Below are 20,800 nucleotides of genomic sequence, written 5' to 3'. Positions count from 1 at the left end.
AAGCATTGCAGTTCGAATAGCTGGGAGCATGCTGGGGCTTGCAAGGAGGCCCCAGGGCAGTGGCAGGTGCTGAAGGAGGGATCATGGTCAATGTCAGCCTCAGTCTTAGCAGCGCACAGTGTTTGCTCTCTGTGACTGGCTGGCCTGGCCAGTGAATGCTGATGATATCAACCGCCTGCAGCCCAAGTGGCACATTCATTCATCATTGTTGAATATAAACACAATAATGAGCCTGCCATTGCTGCTGTGTAACATTGTACAAACACTGCCTATTAAACAGAGAATTACAGCCAAGTACTGGGCTGTGCTCAGACTCTCCTGACAGACTGCCCTAGATTTGGAGACTGAATGAGTAAGTAGATACCTAGAGTTTAAATCTGTGGAATCAAATAATTAATGCGAATCACTTTTTATATATTGTTTGGTGCTTCACTTCTGCAATGTTGTAAGTGCTATAAATAGCAAGTGTTACAGTGTCGCTACCACAGACGAATGAAAGGCAGAGTTGACCGTGGCAGGATGCAAGCTTACAAACTGTACTGATCACTAGACATAAGAAGTGGCGTTTTCCCCGAGCCTTCATGCTATATAAAGGTACGGCCAACTTGTTTTCTGGCCAGGATGTTTTATTGCCTTTGAGACTATGCTTCAACATGCGTATTTACGAACACAAATCTTTTCTATCACCACTAACCTAATTTTAAACTCTTCTCCAAATTTACCTTTTAACATCACTTGATGAGAAATACAATCCGCTCACTGGTAGTTATTTTGAGAAAATATATGCTTCGTTTCCTTGAGGCCTAAATTACCATTTCTGTTTTCTAAGGTTTTAGATGCTGATCAGACAATAGGTTACAATCGGTTGCTGTTTTCCAGTAAGTTGAGAAAAGTAAGGAAAACGTGTGTATTTTACACATTAACTTGAGGTCACCCATGAATCACACTCCGTTCTGCTAACGTACTAGTTTCTTTTTTAACAAGCAGAGAACATTTACAGAGCAACATGGAATCATTGCAGTATTGTAGTGCGACATTCTGCCAGCTTAGAAACTATGCTGGTATAGATTAGGTGGGAGGGAGGCCAGAAAACGTGTGGGTTTGGATGGGAGAGGAAAGGGACTGGGCATGAAAAATGAAGGGGTAAAAAAAGAAGGAGGGAGGGGAAAAGGAAAGGAATTAAGTAGTGGGGAGAGAAAAGGGGCTGAGAAAGAGTTGAATAGAGGAAAAGAAGGAATGACAGAGAAGGGCATAGCATGCCTAGGAGGGTGGCCTTGTTTCTTAAATCCGATTTTAATCCCCTAATTCCTAACTCTTGTACACCCTAGGTTCACTTGCACCTATACCCCAGGGCCAGTCCCGAATGGTCCAGCTAAGGCAGGAGCACTATTGTATTCCTTTTCGAAAGGCGGTTTCTTGAGGTGGAGGGGGGGGGGGGGGGGGGGGGGATCCCACAAACCCTCCTTCTGACAGGCATGCTTGCTCACTGTGCACAGTCATTCCAGATGTGCTTTTAGGCTTCCCCACTTTCAAGGTTCACCAGCCACCACTGCCTTTTACAAGGTTGAGACAGAGAATATTACAGAAAAAGACCAGCTTTTTTGGTTGCTGCAATACCTTTTCATTAAAGGCTTATTTTCTGGGAATAATGTTGTGCAATACAACAGTCAAGGTCAATGAGGTGGCTTAATTGAATTTAAGATCCAAATCATGCAAATAATTCCAAGTCCCAGTCAGATTTCTACTTCTATTTCAACCACCCAAATCACTCCTTTCATAAGACCCAATGTTCCAAAGATTTTTTTTCCATTTATGTTGAAGTAGGATGTCCGTGCATCACAGATTGTTTCATTTGTTTGTGGATACCTCCTACTTTCGTTCATTGCTTTCTATGTAGCTATGAAATGGGTACTATAAGACATGAAGGGCCATACCCTCTGTGCTATGTAAGGAAAAATATGTCTACAATGCTGATGCATTGAGTACGAAGGAGACTACTGTAGGTTATTCCCAAGGTATTTGATGCCTCGGTTGTTGGTGGCCACACCTCGACCATGCAAGGATTAAATCTGCAAACTTGAATTTAACTATCATAATCACTAAATGAAACATCTGGGTTTTTAAGATCATCATTTTATGGCTCTATCAGTTCATCAAATATTATGATTTTTGTTTGCGTGATTTGGTTGGTGTCGGCGTGATGGTCCTCAGTTCTTGAGATATGTATACCCAGGTGTCATAATTGCTTTTGGAATTGAAATCCATTAAACCAAAGTAAGTAACCTGTTTCATGAAGATCTTGTTGGGCAGTCAAGAGTCCATTATTTATGGATTACATCCGCCAGGAAGTAAATGGTGCAACAATGTTTATAAAAGATATCGGCTGTTTACTTGCCTAAAATAAGGTGAAACAGAGTAGGTACACCTGCTCCACCCTGCAGAACAGTGCAGACGCTGAAGGCTTGAAACTCACTGGCTCCAGGTATACCAGAACCACTGTCAACACCCACAATTCACCACAAGCTAAGGATGGCAGGGTGGCATCCCATCTATCCTGTAGGAACATACCTGAGTGGATAGGATAATGAGTGATCAAGACACTCATGCAAGTGGAAAAGTTGCATTGGAAAAATAGGGCCCTCCTGAAATGGATAGTAGTTGTCCATGCAGCAAGCGTTAAGATAGTGTTTCATACCAAGTGGCGAGAGGGATGAAGGTTCTTTTCACAATGGGTGGAATTAGGCCCATTTTAATGGTGGTTCCACACCAAGGGACTTTGTAACCCTGACAAATCGCCAAAGCGCTTCCAATGGAAGTGTAGCACATCACTTTGTACATTTTGAACCATGAGTAAGGGATTGCTGGAACACGTAGGAACTTAGACTATGCCTCAGCCGTAACAAAAATGCCACCACAGGGAGCCGTGTGATGCTGGAGCACCAGATGGAACTCTACAATTTCACAAAAGCCAAACAAGACCAGTACTTTGGAAACAACTCTTGTAGTTCATCTACTTTAATATGCAGAGGAGGAAGCATTCGATTTAGAACCGAGATTACCGTCTAGTCGAGTCTCAGAGGAAAGCACTTTTATTGAAGAAATAAGTGACCCGCTGGCAGATGGGGGTGGCTCTGCTACTAAAAAGCGACATGCTAATTAAAATGAGTCCAGCAATAAAACAAATCATCACAGGCCAATCATTTTTACAATGAAAGAAATGTGAGAAACGACAGAGCTGAGGTGCACAAGCACACCATTAATTAAGTAGAGGAACAGCTCGAGATCCTTAAATGTTCTGAGATGACAGACTTCAGACAAGAAATCAGTAGAGTGTGCACTAACCAATGATTTAAGAGAGGTGGCAGTGTACCTAATATGAGCAAGAACCAGTGTGGTCTACCTCTGCTAATGTAGCCTTGTGATTATAAGGAGGTGGCAGAAACTGTGTTCTGAGCTCCAAGCAAAAAGGTAACGGTGTGCAACTTTCGGCTAAACACTATATTTCATATCATTCCACTTTCCTATCCATAACCGCACCAGCACAATAAAATGTATGCTAATTATTAGTTGATCATTTGAGCTCCCTGGAGACAAAAAGCAATGTCTATATTAACTATCTCTCTGGCAGAATGCAATTCCAAAGTAAGATTGATCACAGTAATTTATGCCGCTTGGGAAACTATGCTAAAACCTTGGCTTGCATCGTTAAAAGCTTTGACTAAATTAAAATGAAGACAATCTACATTATATTGATTTCCTAATAAAAAGAAGTTCTTGTGGATCGTACGGAGTGGTATTGTTGGACGGGTATCCCACGCTTCCACAAGCAGAAGAAACCTATCCTTAGCGTCCATCCAATTAAACCCACCTGAAAGCGGAGGCCTCGTCAGCATACTAAGGAAGAGCTGATGCCATTTTTTCTTTGGCTTTCTAGATGGCAATCATACAATATCAACAAATGTTATTTTGTGAAGCCATAATCCCACAACATTAAACAGACTATGGGCCGGCATTAAAGCTTGGAGGATGGGATACTTCCTCACCAAGATGACGGATATCCTGTTCACAGTATTACAACAGCCATAGGATATAAGTAGGGATCCCTGTTTTATGGTATTTTTTTTTTTACATTTCTGTCTGTATTTATCCACATTTATTTTTTGCTCTTTTTATCTGTATTTATCCATATTTAGTTTAGGTTTTGTGAAAAATGTAGCTGAAATGTGTATATTTCTACATTTATTTAACCAGTTAATGTACACTCGTGCCTGAACGCCTGCCAGGTTTCAATGACTTAAACACACTCAGATGATAAAATATGCACTTATAAGAAAACATGCCATTTTTAGACTTAAACTGCTGTTTAGGTCTTTTTACTTACATTCCTTTTTTAACCCCCCGTTACCTGTTTAATCTGCACAACTATTGGCCTTGCAGTCATGGTTTACAGAACAATCGCTCAACAACAACTGATTTCCGTTTTTATCCACATTTAAAAATAAATACAGACAGAAACTTAAATGGTTTTCTGTCTGTATTTATCTGTAAAAATCAGTAAAAACGAAATACAGGGAGCCTTAGACATAAAGCAGTTGTAAAATGGACGGGATATCTGTCACGTTTGTGATGGAGTATCCCATCAGGTCAAACCTAAGACTGAAACTCACATCACAGAGGCCACTTTACTGCAACCAGAAGGCTATAATCGATTACTCTGGCAGGTGACTTTAGATATATACAGCTCCTTTACCCTAGACTGCAGATCGTATCTAATTGTTACTCTACATACACTTGCCTATCCAGCTGCTTTTACTTTCATTTAGAGAAGAAATCAATAACAATGCAATGCCAGATGACATATGCATTCTCTTTGCTTTGTTAATTTTCATACCTTTTTGACCTTTTCAATGTCTGCGAGTTTTGATAACTCGGCTAGAGGAACTTGCTGTCCTTCCACTCGAGAGATAACTTCGTCAGGATTGACGGGCCGCGTCTCATCTTCAATCAAAACGACGATTACAGCACAGTCATTGTCTGCAAGACCAAACCTTTTGAAAGCTTCGGAAATCTGAGAGAATCAATGAGAAAGAACAAAATACTCTTCAGCACTAACAAATTGCCTTTGAAAAATAGCAGTTTTTCCCATAGGCAGAGGTCCTCAACTCCCCTTAAAGTTGAAATATTTAAGAGGGTTCCCCATTTGTCATAAATGGCTTAGAATGTGGTTTCCATTAAGATGCTAATTGTTCCAGAGCCCAGGCACTTAAACACACATTGTGGTACATAAATCAGATTCTGGAACCCTGATGGCTGGCACAGGAGTAACATGTTCTGTGTTTTTAGAAAAATGACTTCAACTACCCGTATTGTGAAGATTTGAAATAACTATACGCGTTGTAATACTTCAAAACGCGTGTTAGGTGTGCTGTCCACATTGCATGCCACCACAGACTCCCAACCATACCTTTGTGCTTATCATCCGGTCCAGCACGGACCCACCTGCCCTGTACCCCGCAGTTCTCCTCTTCGTTCAACACTGCAAGCTTCAAGCGCCCCTGCTGCAAATAAAATATTATCTTTGGAGCGCACCGCTGTACACTGAAGGTAAGACTGCATTGCAATCACCTACCTCAAATAAAACGGATCAGTGCCTCGGCTATGTGGGAATGATAACTGGACTATGTAGCGCCTAAATGGAGTGGAAAGGGAAAGGCAAAAACTACAAAAGTGACATGTTTCATTTGGTATATTTTCATATTCTGAGGCGCCAGAAGACGGAGTCGTCTCTCTGTCACTCCCGGCCGATTGGTTCTATACAGCAGGGTACGTAGATGGAATCTTGACACGTCGCGTCCGTATTTTCCACTTCTCTCATCTGACACCATACCTGTTTCCACTTAGCCAGCTCCTGAAAGTGCGGAAGCACGTACAGGCAGTGTGAGACATGCCCAATAGTGGTGGTTACATTGGCATTACCACCTGAAAGTAGGTTTCCCCCGAAAAATGAAGCCAGATATCTAGACGAGTTCCCAGGCTGGACTACATCCTGACTAGTGGATAAGATATCTCCTGGTAATAAGTGAGACGACTAGTGTCCTGAGGAGACCCTGAGACTCTATAGGGTTTGAAACGTTGACATATGTTTTCACTTGGTTGCTTTGAGCAATAATTGTTTCACATGTACTAATGGGATATGCACGTGCTTTTCCCTGTAAATATATAACCAGTTAATGTTTATATCTTGCTTCTTATGTGTATATTTTTTGTTTGTCATACTTGAGCACTGCGTCGTCTGCACGTGTTATTAATGTTATTATCTGCATATAAAACGTGTTTGAAAATAATACGGAAATGAGCACAGAAGCCAATATCAGTATTAGTTGATTATTGTTTACACTTATATTTGTATGAAAGACTACCAAAGTGAATAGGCACCACTTGGTGTTTGGAAATAATACATTGACTGGGGGCTTCCCCGAACTGATGTATGAGGGTGCCCAATAGTTTTCTAAAAATAGCCCCCACGGTGGACACTGTTTTTCATACAAGTCTCTCTGTGATCAGCAGCGTTCTGTGACACAATTACCTTGAAGGAGGTTTCACCAGCTTCTTACCGGTTCTGTCTCGTATCTGTGCTGGGAAGACCACGCCAATGACGTCAAAGTCTGGGCCACCCAGGTTACATTTATAAACTCGTAATAAAGGTTAGAGCGGCGGTTTGGGGCTGAAGACAGGATCACCAGGCGAGGGCACGCGCACACCAGGAGCCCGCACTGACGTGGAAAGCACATTTCACCTGCCTTCGTCTGAGGCTGACTCAGATACACAAGAGTTCCACGTTGTTACGCATGCAGGAAGCAGGGGCACACAACCAGTGCCAGGAACATGCCCCTGCCATCCTCCTCCGGGGTTTCCTGAATAGCCGCGAGCGAATGGTTTACAAAATAAAGACGGCAGTAATTCCTTCCGTAAACACGAAATATACAGCATGAGACTGTACTATGGACAGTGTACATTTGCAAAAGAAATTAAAATGATGTGGTCACGCCTCAAACTATGTAGCTAGCTGCCTTACACGTCACTTGCTCAATGTATCACAGCTATGAGGACATTTACAAACACAGAGCAGAGCTTACGTTGTTGGTGGGAGAAAGGTTGAATATGACTTCCGAATACAGCGTCCTTGTCTTCATTTTCCCAAGCTTCTGTAAATGAACAGCCTTGTTGGCTGCCACCAGGATCTGAAGAGGATCTAAAATCTGAAGGAAAAAATCCACATTATGGCAAACCACAACACAGGCTAAACAATTTGTGATTTGTTTGTTAAAGTGTGCTTCCCCCAACATGCCTTTGCCCTATTCTCGGTACATTCAGACACCTCCTCAAAACTTGTCTTTGGGACGGATTCACACAATTTGGGGAAGGGGAGGAGACAGAAAACGGCTCATGCAGAATGACTCCTTGGGGCAAATGCCCACGTACATGACATTTTCACACCATTGAGAGGTACTTCTGAAAACCCTCACACAGTAATCAGACCTAGCGTGCATTGGCACATATACAAACATTTTAGTTTCTCCTGTGGGCAGGTGGAAAAATATTTTGCGCTACGGAGGAACCCCATCCACCACACCCCTATTAAATATGGGCATGCTACCTCTTCAATCCCATACTGGAAAAAATGAACACCTACTCTTGACAAGTAAATATAAAAGTGTTTCCGTGTGAATACAAACTTGCAGGTTTTTGGGTGTTCACACACTTTCCCATTCGGACTCCCTGGAACGCCCACAAACCCTCCCCGAACCATACATTTTCGAATAAATACATTTCAATCTACAGGCAAAGTTTCATGTACTCACTAATCCCATCTGTGCAAGCAAAATGTGCCCTTTCCAATTCTGTAAATCGGGTCTCGACTTTAGATGGGTTTGAGCACCCAGTCCTCCAGAATTCCCCTGCATCACTTTGCATGTCCGGCTCACTGGAATGAACGCAGCTTTCTGACCTTCGCTTTTATTCATCTATCAAGTCTAGTGCATTTCTTGCTCTCTCTCTCTCTATCAATTTGTAGTTGCTAGCCTCCACCTCTTCTCTCATCAGCTCGTAACGCTGGGCATGCTGACTTTCAATTCCCAACTGATTAAACATTCTCTGTTACCCGATGGTCCAATGAGGACATCGCCACACAGGCCTTCAGCTCTGGCTGGCACTGGAACATTCTGCACAACTCCCATACATACACATGTTGCACAGACACCACAAAACAATCAAAAACATACAGGGAGAATGGGGTCAAAGGGAAGCAGTTTAAAGACCTACTACTGGTTCACTTCCCCAGTAACAGCAATTGAATAACACACAAGAACCTAGGAGGTCTATAAGCCAAGCAAATCGCTAGCAAAAACCGGCAGGATTATCTCTATGTCAGTTGGTGCCCAAGTCACCATGTAACAACGTATAAAGAAGTGGAGAAGAAAAAAGGGGGAGCAGTGATAACTAATTATCAATTAGAGAACTGATCAAACCAAATCCAATACATGTGTATGTTGTGGATGACCATCAAACAAACCAAATGATCAGTCCTAACAAATGACTGTCGCAAATAGGGCCAACATGTTTCCTCCCCCAAGCTTCAGGCGAGTTTGGTGGCACCGACGGAGAGTGCGGGCCTCGTATACCTGAGCACGGTCCAGGTGAGGTGAGGTCCAGTCCCCTGTCATGTTGGATCGCGTTGAGCACCTACTGACAAGGAGGGTGAGTAATTAACTGTAGGTACAGGTTGTATCGTCCCTACTCTTATACTCTTGTTCACTGATTTGTCATATACATTTTTGTTTTCTAACACAGATAACAGTAGCAACCCTTTAGAGCAGTGGCCCTGACGAATGCCAAGGGACGTGTTGCCCGGTAGGCAGAAACATGTTGGCCCTATTTGCGACAGTCATTTGTTCCATACTGTCGTTTGCGCTGTTCCTATCTTTTAACTAGGGGATGTGCCTGGTTTCTATTAAAGTATCTGTTTCAGACATATCACCCTATTTTAAGACTCACCACTTTTTTGTATGTTGCACTGTTTTTCACCACTTCCTACTGACCGTCACAATCTGACCACCGATTGGAGGTACACTGTGGACCGTATCCAGTACTTATTATGACTGTGTGGCATATGGTCTAGATCAGGGGTCTCCAACCTTTTCTGTAGTGAGAGCTACTTCTGATCAGTAAAAATCGTTGTGAGCTACTAAATGCCGAGCAACTCGCGCATTTTTCTGAGACATCCCCCCCACACCTGGCTTCATTGACTTTAAGCCGAATTATTTGTGTTCATCAGGGAAGACAAGGTAACACTTCCCATATAGGATCACAAACCAAAGAAAACATGTCCAACCACTCACGGTACACATGCCATAGTTTGCTGACAATGTAGGTAAGTGCTTCAGTGAAGTAAGAGCTTCAGTGCCACACATTGGATTAGTAAGCGCTAGAATAGATAGAATGCTGCAACAGAAGGCCTCCCCTTTCTTCATTATCAAATAAAGTAAAATAAACAAAGGGAGAAAAGTTATGTTACAAGTGAATACATATTACTTTTTTTATGCTTGTGCCTTTGCAAACTATTAAAACAGAGGTCAAATGGCCGGTATTTGGAAACCACCCTAGTTTCACTATAAAGCATTTCACTCAGTTCTATAACACATACTTCAACTCTGCAAAGTCTAGAAAATGCATTGCCATAGTTCTTCACTCTGTTCAGCACAGCAACATACTGTCTGCTAAGCCTTGCACTCTCTGCCCAGTCTTCTACTTCCAGAAATCCAACTCCAATCTCTTGGCAGCCTTTTATTTAATCAAAATCATAATTTGCAGTCTATTTTACAAGGGCTTACTTTGCAGTCTAGCTTTCACCCCTAACTCAATTATGTTCTCACACAGTCTTGCACTTCACAGATTTCAGATGCCAGCATTGTCTGCATCCTACACTAAGCACATCCCCATTTTCTCAAAAGCCATTCACTAACAGTACAGCTGTCCTCTGCGCACAATTGCCACATACCCCTCAGGCACACAGGTGTAAACCTCTTCAAAAAAGGTTTTGAATGTGAGGGCATCAATTTGTCTGTGTACAATCCCAGCCATGGTGCTTCACCTGCTCAAAATGTTGAGGGCTACCAGTGCATATTTGAATTTATTCTACTTTTTCATCTCAAAAACCATTCTGCTCTGCCTGTTAATTTTTGGGTGTGTGCACTGCTAACACATGTCTGATGGGTCCCTACTCATCTGGAGCCTGTGCCTTACTGCAAAAGTAGGAGATTGCAAAGTAAACATTTATTTTTCCTTCTCACATTGTGTGGCATGAATTTTGCAGTCTGGACTTTAAAAAGCAGAGAAGAACAAGACAAAAACCCATCAAAGGGACTCCGTCTTTGACTGGTGGCAATGCCCTGTTTCTGCTTGTTGATACATGTTGTGTAGCATTAGGGAAATATGCAAAGCAAGAGGCACAGAGCCTTCATGTTTCAAAAAAATATACATTCATTAATGTTGAGTGTTGCCAGTGCAAGTACATATTTTCGATGTACTGTTATACTTGGCCCCAGTCTGACCTTAATTTTCAAATGCCCCACAGTTAAATTACAAAAATGAAGCTCAGAGAATATGAGGCCTTTTGATTGCAACATCCGCTGCCACCGCACTTTACTATTGAAGAAAGATGTGAAGCGTGGTGGCTGTCAACGTTCCTTGCATGCTCTGAGCAGCTTTCTCTGTCTACCTCAGGCAAATATATAGCGCGGTGTAGTAATCAGTGAAAACTTTCACTGAATATTACACCACGCTATATATTTGCCTGAAGTAGACAGTGAAACAGTTTTAGTGCTGGCAAGGATTTTTTTTTTGTCTGCGAACTTGTTTTTACTAATGAAGGCAGGCAAATGTAAAGCGTAGCTGCCCAGTACATGCAAGGACTTCTAATTTGAATATGGGCTGCCACTGCGCTCTATCACTTAAGGCAGACGTAAAGAGTTGTGGCAGCCCATGTTAAAATCAAAGTTCCTTGCAGGCACGGAGCCACTTTCACTGACTACAACGTGCAGGCAAAGGAAAGCTTGGTGAAGTCAGTGAAATCGGCTCCGTGCATACAAGGAACTTGTATTTTAGCACCGGCTGCCACGGCGGTAGCAGCTCAGTGCCTGCAAGGACCTTTGATCTTAATGTCGCCAGCCACCACGCTTTATTTTTTAATGCAGATCTAAAGCGCGGTGGGAGCCGACGTTCAAACCAAAGGGCCTTGCTTGCATGGGGTTAATTTTAACAAGTCACTATGCTGCTGCTCGGCCACCAGCCATCTTACCTTGAAATTACTCCGGGAGGATCAAATGGGAAATACGAAGCGCGATGCCAGCCTGGAAAACAGAGGTGGCGCGTGACTTCAGGAAGTTGTGACTGCAGGAAGAACGTCACGTTCTTCAGTCCGCCCCGCCCCAGCAAAGCTCACTTTAGCCAATCTGAGAAGCTGGTTTGGGTGAGGGCGGACAAAGGCTGATTGCCATAAAAGAGAATGATGGAGTACAAAATAAAAAGCGAAACCACGTCTTAATAATTAGATAGGAGGCACGAGCTACTCCCAGAGGGTCGGCGAGCTACCGGTAGCTCGCGATCGACCGGTTGGAGACCCCTGGTCTAGATGATCTATGGACCCGCCAGGTCACAGTATGGACGACCAAGTGATAGGACTGATCATTTGGTTTGTTTGATGGTCATCCACAACATACACATGTATAGGATTTGGTTTGATCAGTTCTCTAATTGATAATTAGTTATCACTGCTCCCCCTTTTTTCTTCTCCACTTCTTTATACGTTGTTACATGGTGACTTGGGCACCAACTGACATAGAGATAATCCTGCCGGTTTTTGCCAGCGATTTGCTTGGCTTATAGACCTCCTAGGTTCTTGTGTGTTATTCAGACACCACAAAACCCTGACGAAAACGAATACCCACTAAGTAAACAAGAGAAATGTCGCTTACATTTCTGTTCAGACTAAGTGAAACACAGTGAAGTGTTCAACATCACTCCTGCAGTATCACAAGATTCAGATATTGGCCCCAAAATGGTCTTGGACCTGTCCTGGACCACAAGGGATATACTAAGCAGATCCTCTGTAGTGACAACCGTACTACTGTCCTTATCATGGGTTCACACATGAAGCCTGGTGGTGGCAGTGTTCCATGTTTTATAGTCTAATATGACAAGGCCTTTTTCCCATGAATAGGAGCCTTCTGAACCATCCCCTAAAGTTCTGCTGCCAACGGTGAACCTGGAAACCTATCCCTGAGATTCTGCATGTCTGGATGTGTGTTTGTATGCTAGTGAAGTCTGGCATGCAATGCATGTCACCTCACTTAGGAGTCTGAACAACGTAGGGGTAAGAAATACCACACATTGGGCTCGACTGGGGCCATATGATACTATGGGCCCCTTCTGTTGTCGGCACTGTCAATGGGGAAGTAACACAGGGACAGAAGTCTGTATAAAAAATACCCCAACTCTGGCCCTTAAATGCATCTATCTCAATGCCAGATCCCTACCCAAGCATGCGATAGAGCTGTGGGACCTATTAACAGAAACCAAACCAGACTTGGTTTTTATAACTGATACCTGGCTCGATACCCATAGCACCCCAGACATCGTGACAGCCCTTCCAGCGGAATATAACATACTCAATCTGAATAGAGTGAAGAAAAGAGGCGGAGGGGTAGCCCTGCTATTTAGGGAATCCCTCACCTGTAGACAAGAACCGATCACACAGTCCAACAGCCATGAAGCAATGGCATTCTCAGTATCCGTAAACACCAATATTATATTTGGGGGAGTGATAGTTTATAACCCCCCTGCAAGCACTTTAGACTTTAGTGCCCAACTTTTTACCCAAATACTACCGGTCTGTCTCAAAAACAAGCATATTCTTGTGATAGGAGATTTTAATGTACACTTTGATAGCAGCAGCAACCTATTAACCAAACAGTTAGTGGAGGACATGGATATCCTACAGCTGACACAAATAATTAATCATCCAACACATAGGGCTGGACATATTTTAGATCTCATCTTCTCCAATATAGGAGCCATTGACATCAATGCGATTAAACCATTGAAATGGACTGACCACTCTATGATTGTGTTCACTATTAAAGTACCTACCAAACACTCTAAATCCATGCCCCCAGCAACAGCATCAGCTGGAAAAAAAATTCTGTGGAAAAATTCCAGAATCCTTTTACACATGTATCCATAGGAAACACCAATATTAATAATGAAATAGAAGAGCTCCAGAATAATATCAAGTGTGCGCTGGAACACTGCTCAGCTCCACTCTCTAAACATAAACGGAGAGGCACAGTCTCAGAGAAGTGGTATGGACCTGAATTAAAATCTTTAAAAAGGAAATGTACATCTTGCGAACACAATTGGAGGCTCAATAAAACCCTAGAAACGAGAGCCATATACAAAAGGGAACTTGCGCTCTACAACAAAGCTATTAGGAAAGCAAAGAAAGACTATTTCTCACGGAGGATAACAGAAAGCAAAAATTCTTCAAAAGAACTATTCAAAATAGTCAAAGAGCTATGCAGCCCGGCTAATCTATCAGTGGATCTTACCCCCTCGCAAGAAGGCTGCAATAAAATTAATGAATATTTCTGTGAAAAAATCGATACGATCTATGCCTCTTTTTCCAACATCGAATCAAAGCAACCACAACCTCGTGTAACATCCCTAGTTCTGGCTAGCTGTCCTAGATTCTGCCTTTTTTCAGAGGAGGAAGTGGGCAAAGCTATGTTGTAAGTAAAATCAGGCTCCCCACTGGACCCATGCCCGCATCATATTTTCTAACTAACACCAATAATCTGCCCAGCTTTAACCAAAGTCTTTAATCAATCATTGAATTCTGCTGAATTCCCGAAGTATTGGAAAAACGCCATAGTTACTCCCTTACTAAAAAAAGCAGGATCTGATATTCATAACCCGGCAAACTATCGGCCTATTTCCCAACTTCCTTATTTGTCTAAGGTGATGGAGAAATTGGTCAACAGGCAGCTTTCCAAATTCTTAGAGACCAATGATCTATTGGACAGTTCCCAAACAGGGTTCCGGGCCAACAATTGCACCGAGACAACACTCCTGGCAGTGTCAGACAATATCAGAACCAAGGTAGATCAGGGAAAGACAGTCGCCTTGATTTTACTAGACCTCTCGGCGGCATTTGATACCGTCCCACACCACCGACTCCTGGAAATCCTAGCAGCCAAGGGTATCCGGGAAAAGGCATTAGGGTGGCTGCAGTCTTTCATGCAAGACAGAACACAGTCAGTACGAATGGGTGATTTTGTTTCCCCTCCCCGGAACATCAAGTATGGGGTCCCACAAGGGGCCTCATTGAGCCCAACCCTATTTAACGTGTTTGTTTCATCACTAGCCGATATAGGGAGAAAGTGGGGTGTTGGGATCTGCTCTTACGCAGACGACACCCAACTAATGATTTCATTAGATGAAGAAGACAACCCTAAGGATAGGCTACTGAACTGCCTGACCGAACTAGCCAATTGGATGCACAACCATTGTCTCAAATTAAACGCAGACAAGTCCGAGATTCTGCTGTTTGGTAGACATACCCACCTATGGGACAACAGCTGGTGGCCCACCACTCTGGGTACCGCTCCTATCCCAGCATCAACGGCCAAAGATTTAGGTGTGATTCTAGATAATACCCTGAGCATGAAAACCCATGTATCTACAATCTGTGGTAAAGGCTTTGCACTACTCAAGATGCTCCGGCGAGTTTTTCCATGGATCCCCACTGAGTGTAGGAAGATACTGGTCCAGTCTTTATTAATGAGCAGGCTGGATTACGGAAATTCCGTTTGTGGGAATGGCGGACTATCTGTTCGCGAAACTACAAGTTGTACAGAATGCTGCAGCAAAGGCAATTTGCAATAAAAGAAAGTACGACCCAGCCAAAAGCTGCCTGCGTGAGCTTCACTGGCTACCAATGAGACAGAGAGCTATCTTCAAGCTAATGTGCATAACACATAAAGCATTGCACAACACGGGCCATCGCATCCTAAAAAATAAAATCAGATTCTATGCTCCCACGAGGAACCTGCGTTCCTGTACGGCTGCTAGAGCAAGCAACACTCGTGTGAAAACAGCCAGGATGGGTGGACGGGCGTTCTCCCACCTGGCGCCAAACAACTGGAACAAGCTGCCGCAAGAACTCAGACTAACAGACTGTTATTTGTCCTTCAGGAAGCAATTAAAAACATTTCTTATCTGACTAAACATAATCCTCACTCTGTTATCTGTTAACTATTCACTACTGTCAGGACAGCGCCGTGATATCCCATCGGGGATGATTGTTTGCGCTTTACAAATACCATTGACATTGACATTGACCTCAGTGAACCAGACTGCAGGGGCCTATGGGTTCCATTTTGGGAGCCATTGCCATGTGCCTGCACACAACATGAGGGTTGGTTGCTTTTCCGAAGAGTGGAAGTGTGTTGCTGACATTCCCTAGACTGAAGGGAGGGAAGCCAAACACTGAAATAGGGAAAAGGAGAGGGGCTTCTCCTTAATATTAGGCTCTTTCTGATACAGAGGGCTACTGATTAGTCTTCCTAAGACTGACTTTGGTAGATGGCACGGATGAGGGGTGGAACTGCAGCTTGTGTGTCAGGATGTGATTGATTCTTCATAAGGGGGGGCAGACCTTTGTATTTCTTTCTGATCACTATCAAGTTTGGCTGTTGGCAATGAGGTGCAACCTTGCACACGCCTTTCTGCGCACTGATGTGAATGCTCCAACCTGGAAACAACCCTGCTGTGAAAAGAATCATTAAAGACAAACGAGGGGGCTGGAGGACAGTCTAAGAAGGCAGCATAAAAGGGAACCTACTCAAACCAGCTCTGCACAGGGAGACAAGAGAATCCACATCCCCACTGTCTAACTCAGTATTAAAGTGGAAGCTGCTGACCTCCTTGTTCCAGTTCCAAGTTCTCTTTGACCAAGGCAGTATTATCACAGTGGGTTGCAGACATTCTCTGTGGCCCTCATCTACAAATAGAAGGTAGTTGAGTGGCAAAGGGTGGGCCAGTCAACTCTGATTTTATCCGGGATAGTAGGTGCATTCTGGTAAATTTGACATTCATTGACCTGGACTGTCTAGGCCTGCAGCATTCTGGGGTAGTACACAACAGAAATCACACCCACACCTCCATCAGTGCACTTTAGTCCCAGCCTGGAATACAGAAGTGATCATGACAACGGCCACGGTATGTTGACCTTACCAGAATCAGTGCCCTACATGCTGTTGAGGAGTGCAGAATATCTGATTTCTCAGAAACTCAGCAGTCTGTTGGAGGATAAATAACAAAATAGCTCCGCCTGTGAATTCTGGTTCCATTGCATGGTAGTTGCCTTCTTCTGATTGCTGAAAATGTGATCAGGGGAGTAGACTGGCCAAAGTGGCCTCATTGTTAGCTTTTTTTTAGCACCTGTGGACTATTACGTGTGGAGACACTGAGTAAGTCATCTCAAGTAGGGCTTCTCAAGCTGGATTCAGTGTGGTAATTCTTGATTTTCTACAGACCTGGATGAGGGCATTTTCGGACTAGGCAGCAGATATTTTTTACTATGATTCACAAACATCAGAAAAATGACATTTGTGCTTTTCTTTGCAATATTTCAAAACAGGAATTTATTTATTTCGATTTAGCAAATGAACATGCTAGTGGAGTAGGTGGAGGGAGGTATGTCTGAAGCTTTTAGGGAACAGGGGCCAAAAGGTGAGTGTGGCCCACCCAAGCTGCAATGTGTAATTGAAGCAATGCGCTTGCTGGGGTAGCTGGTACGAGGTCGCTGGTCTGGGGATACTCGGTGCGGCCCCGGCGCTGGTCTGGAGATACACGGTGCGGCCCCGGCGTCTCGCTGGTCGATACGGTAGGATCCCTCTCCCGCGGCTAAGGTGGACCCCCGGTATTCCACGAGGGGACTGTAGGCTTCCTGGAGCTGGAGCCGAAAGGCCCCTGGAGCCCCTAGGTCTGTGGCTGTGATCCCTCCTCATTGCTGCGGCCACCCGAGGTCAGTGGGACTAGGTTGTCAGAATCTCTCCATCTGTTCTCCATCTGTTCCCGCAGCAGGGGGCCCACTGAGTGGGGTTTGCAAGACCTTTGAACTGCGGGAGTAAGACAGCAGCATGCCCACGGAGACCCCACGGCGAGGTGGTGGATCCTCCTGGCCCTCCTTGTTTTACAGCGGCATGCTGACCTGGGGAGATCGCTTTCTCTCTTTACTTCTCTTTACTTCAGCTGGGCCGACGCACACCCCAGATGCCCCCGGAGGAGGTGGCGGGCTGTCCCCGGCGGAGCAAGATCCTCCCACAGCAGCGGTGCCATCGCGTCTGGCCTGCGGTTTGCCGGAGGATTGGGCCAGACAGTAACACACAACAATGCTGATAGCGCATTCGTTGTGTTTCTCATATCTGAAGCCCTAACCTAAAGAATCCGAAAGAATACTCTAACAGCGTCCACTTCACCACGGAAACAGAACCCACAAGCACCAAAGGGGCATAACGCTGCCAGCAAAACTAGCAATCTAAACTACACCAGACACGACTACAGCCACGACATTGAGGCCAAGGTAATTTTACGTTTGTTCTATTGACTTTATCATTATTTTTATCTTTTTGACCTTATTTTCATGTATGCCCACATGTTCAGTGGATTTGGGCTTTCTACTATCTCAAAATGGATGATAGCTGATATAACAAGGGCAAGGGATCTCCCCCTCCAACCCACTGGTCACTCTAAGTATATTTTTACAGCATGACTTTTGGATTCTAATTTCATTGCAATGGAAATAGGACCATAGCCCATAACAGTTCGATGGACAGTGAAACAGGACTTCTCTGGCTCTCCCACAGTCCCCCAACACTTTGATGGACAGTAAAACAGGACTACTCGGGTTCCCCCACAGTTAATGGAAACAAACAGAGGACCACATTTCTGTTTAGGAAGACCTCTACTAAAGAGTCGGCCATCTTAGACTGCCATCGCCACAGTGTTATAACCCTTAGTTTTTAACTGCTACTGACCGCTCCTCCCTTTCACTTCAGGCCAGACTTTAGTAACAATCTACCCTCATCTTTTCTCCCCCTACTCTATCTCTATGCCTGTGTCTTTTCTTTTACCCCACTTCCTACCCAGCACCTGGCGCTCATGGTGCAACCATCAGTACATCTGAGATACAACCATCAGTACATCTGAGATACAACCATCAGTACATCTGAGATACAACCCCAGTCTCCCCCTCAGCCCTTAATAAATTAGTCACAGCCGCAGCTGTTAATTTCACCCTCCCCTACCCACCCTCCTTCCCAAACTCTTATCACCGGATTTCAAAGATCCCCCTTGAGTCCCTTACACCCATATACACTTTTGTTCTAATCCTACGCTCCAGTCCTCACACAAAAACCTCACCACTACTCCCAACGCCGTCACAACAAATCACTTCAAAGTTTGACCTAAAAAACAACGCAGCCTAGTCATCCTTTAATACTTACACAGAAGAAGCTATAGGCAAGATTCTCAGTGCTCTGAAGCCTGCCAATCACCACACCGACCCTCTCCCCGCAAACGCTGTCAAAGACTTAACCCCATTGCTTCTGCCTCTCTGGACCAAAATCATTAACTGTTCACTTCAACAAGGTTGCATCCCAGACACCCTCAAAGTGGGACAGATATCACCCATACTAAAGAAACCCACAGCTGACCCTACAGACCTAAACAACTATAGCCCGATTTCCAATATTCCTACCTTGGCCAAACTATTGGAAAAATGTGTACACCACCAATTGACAAAACATATTGATCACTTCGACCTTCTTAACAAACACCAATCAGGCTTCCGAGCAGGTCACAGCACAGAATCAGCCATGACACACATAACTGACGATGCACTACAAATCCTTGATCAGAACGGTACATGCCTTCTCATTCTACAAGACCTCTTCTCAGCATTTGATACGGTCAAACACGAAAACTTGATAGATCTGCCGAATCTCAGAATGGGTTTATCAGGGTCAGTGCTTAATTGGTTTACCTCTTTTCTCCAAAACCGGACTTAAAATTCAAGGTCAACAACACCCTGTCTAAACCTGTTCCAGTAACGTTGGTAGTCCCGCAAGGGTCCTCTCTATCTCCAACACTGTTTATTTATTCATGGAACCACTCACTGAATTGCTACAAGCGTCCAACCTGCAATATCACATGTACGCAGACGATACCCAACTTTACCTTAAGATCCACACCCTAGAAGATATTAAATTGCTTAACACAACGCTTAGGAACACCCAGACATGGCTGTCTGAGAACCATCTAAAATTGAACGCTCTAAAAACTGAATTCCTCCTAATAGCGCCACCCGCCAAAGTCCCCATAATGCATGACTGGTTCAAACATCTTACTGCATTCAACGTTCAACCAACTATTGTGGACTCAGCGAAATAATTGGGTATAACCCTTGACTGCAACCTCAATATGCAGAAACACATTAGCAACGCAACAAAGAGAGCAAACTTCCAGATAAATACTCTGAGGAAGTTGAAACCCTTCCTGCCAAGCAATGACTTCAAGTTGGCAGTTCAAGCTCTAGTTATCCCTCGTGTGGATTATGGAAGTGTCTCTCTCTGCGGCCTTCCTAAAGCTATAACAGCACCCCCAAGAGACTCTATTAATGCCGCAGCGAGACTCATCACTGGCTCGAGAAGAAGGTCCCACATATCTCCAGACTTAAAATCCTTGAATTGGCTACCATTTGAGGCCAGAATTCACCTGAAAATAGCGTGCATGACTCATAAGGCCATACACCACAATGCACCCAGCTATCTGACACAGAAACTGACAATCTCTGGTGGTCTAAGATCCACAAGAAGTGCGGAAAACCTTCTACTGAAGCCACAAAGATTCCATAGAAGAAAACATATAATTGCTCCTTTTCAGGGATGGTACCCAGGATATGGAATGTTCTACCCCCAGAAACCAGACTGAATGCCTCCACTGCATCTTTCAACAAGCATTTGCAAAAGTTAGAGCTATTGGCATTGTAATGGACAACATTTTTATTTATGCGTTGGTTTTGAAAACAGATAAATTAATGGCATTGTCATTTACAATGGCAAAAGCTTAATCTCTCGCAAATGCCACACACAAACACACAGACCCACACCCACACAGGCCCACACACACAGAACCCCCCCCCCCCCACACACACACACAGAGCCACACGCAGAGAGCCACACACGCAGAGAGCCACACACGCAGAGAGCCACACACGCAGAGAGCCACACACGCAGAGAGCCACACACGCAGAGCCACACACACACACACACACAGAGCAACACACACACACAGAGCCACACATACACACAGCCACAAACACACACAGAGCCACACACACTCAGAGCCACACACACACACTCAGAGCCACACACACACACAGAGCCACACACACACACACACACAGAGAACCACACACACAGAGAGCCATACACACAGCCCCCCACACACACAGAGCCCCACACAAACAAAGCCCCCCCACACACACACAGAGCCACACGCACACAGAGCCACACACACACACAGAGCCCCACACACACAGAGCCCCACACACACACACAGAGCCCCCACACACACAGAGCCCCCCTCCACACACAGAGCCCCGCCCCCCGCACACACACAG

At 44.3% G+C, this 20,800-nt stretch overlaps 1 protein-coding gene across 1 annotated transcript in view; it reads right to left on the bottom strand.

The window, feature by feature from the left end:
- Window positions 1–20,800, bottom strand: part of TPRKB (TP53RK binding protein) — a 61,135-nt gene that overhangs the window by 11,797 nt on the left and 28,538 nt on the right. Inside the window, exons 3-4 of the mRNA XM_086967245.1 lie at window positions 7,137–7,259; window positions 4,892–5,068 (exon numbers count right to left, since the gene is read on the bottom strand). Of these exons, the coding sequence (XP_086823371.1) occupies window positions 4,892–5,068; window positions 7,137–7,259 (300 nt within the window). The remainder of the gene's footprint in view (window positions 1–4,891; window positions 5,069–7,136; window positions 7,260–20,800) is intronic.

This window comes from Lissotriton vulgaris, chromosome 1_1 (assembly GCF_964263255.1).
Source record: "Lissotriton vulgaris chromosome 1_1, aLisVul1.2, whole genome shotgun sequence".
In the NCBI taxonomy this organism is placed as follows: domain Eukaryota; kingdom Metazoa; phylum Chordata; class Amphibia; order Caudata; family Salamandridae; genus Lissotriton; species Lissotriton vulgaris.
This window is presented reverse-complemented; position numbering and strand designations above follow the sequence as displayed.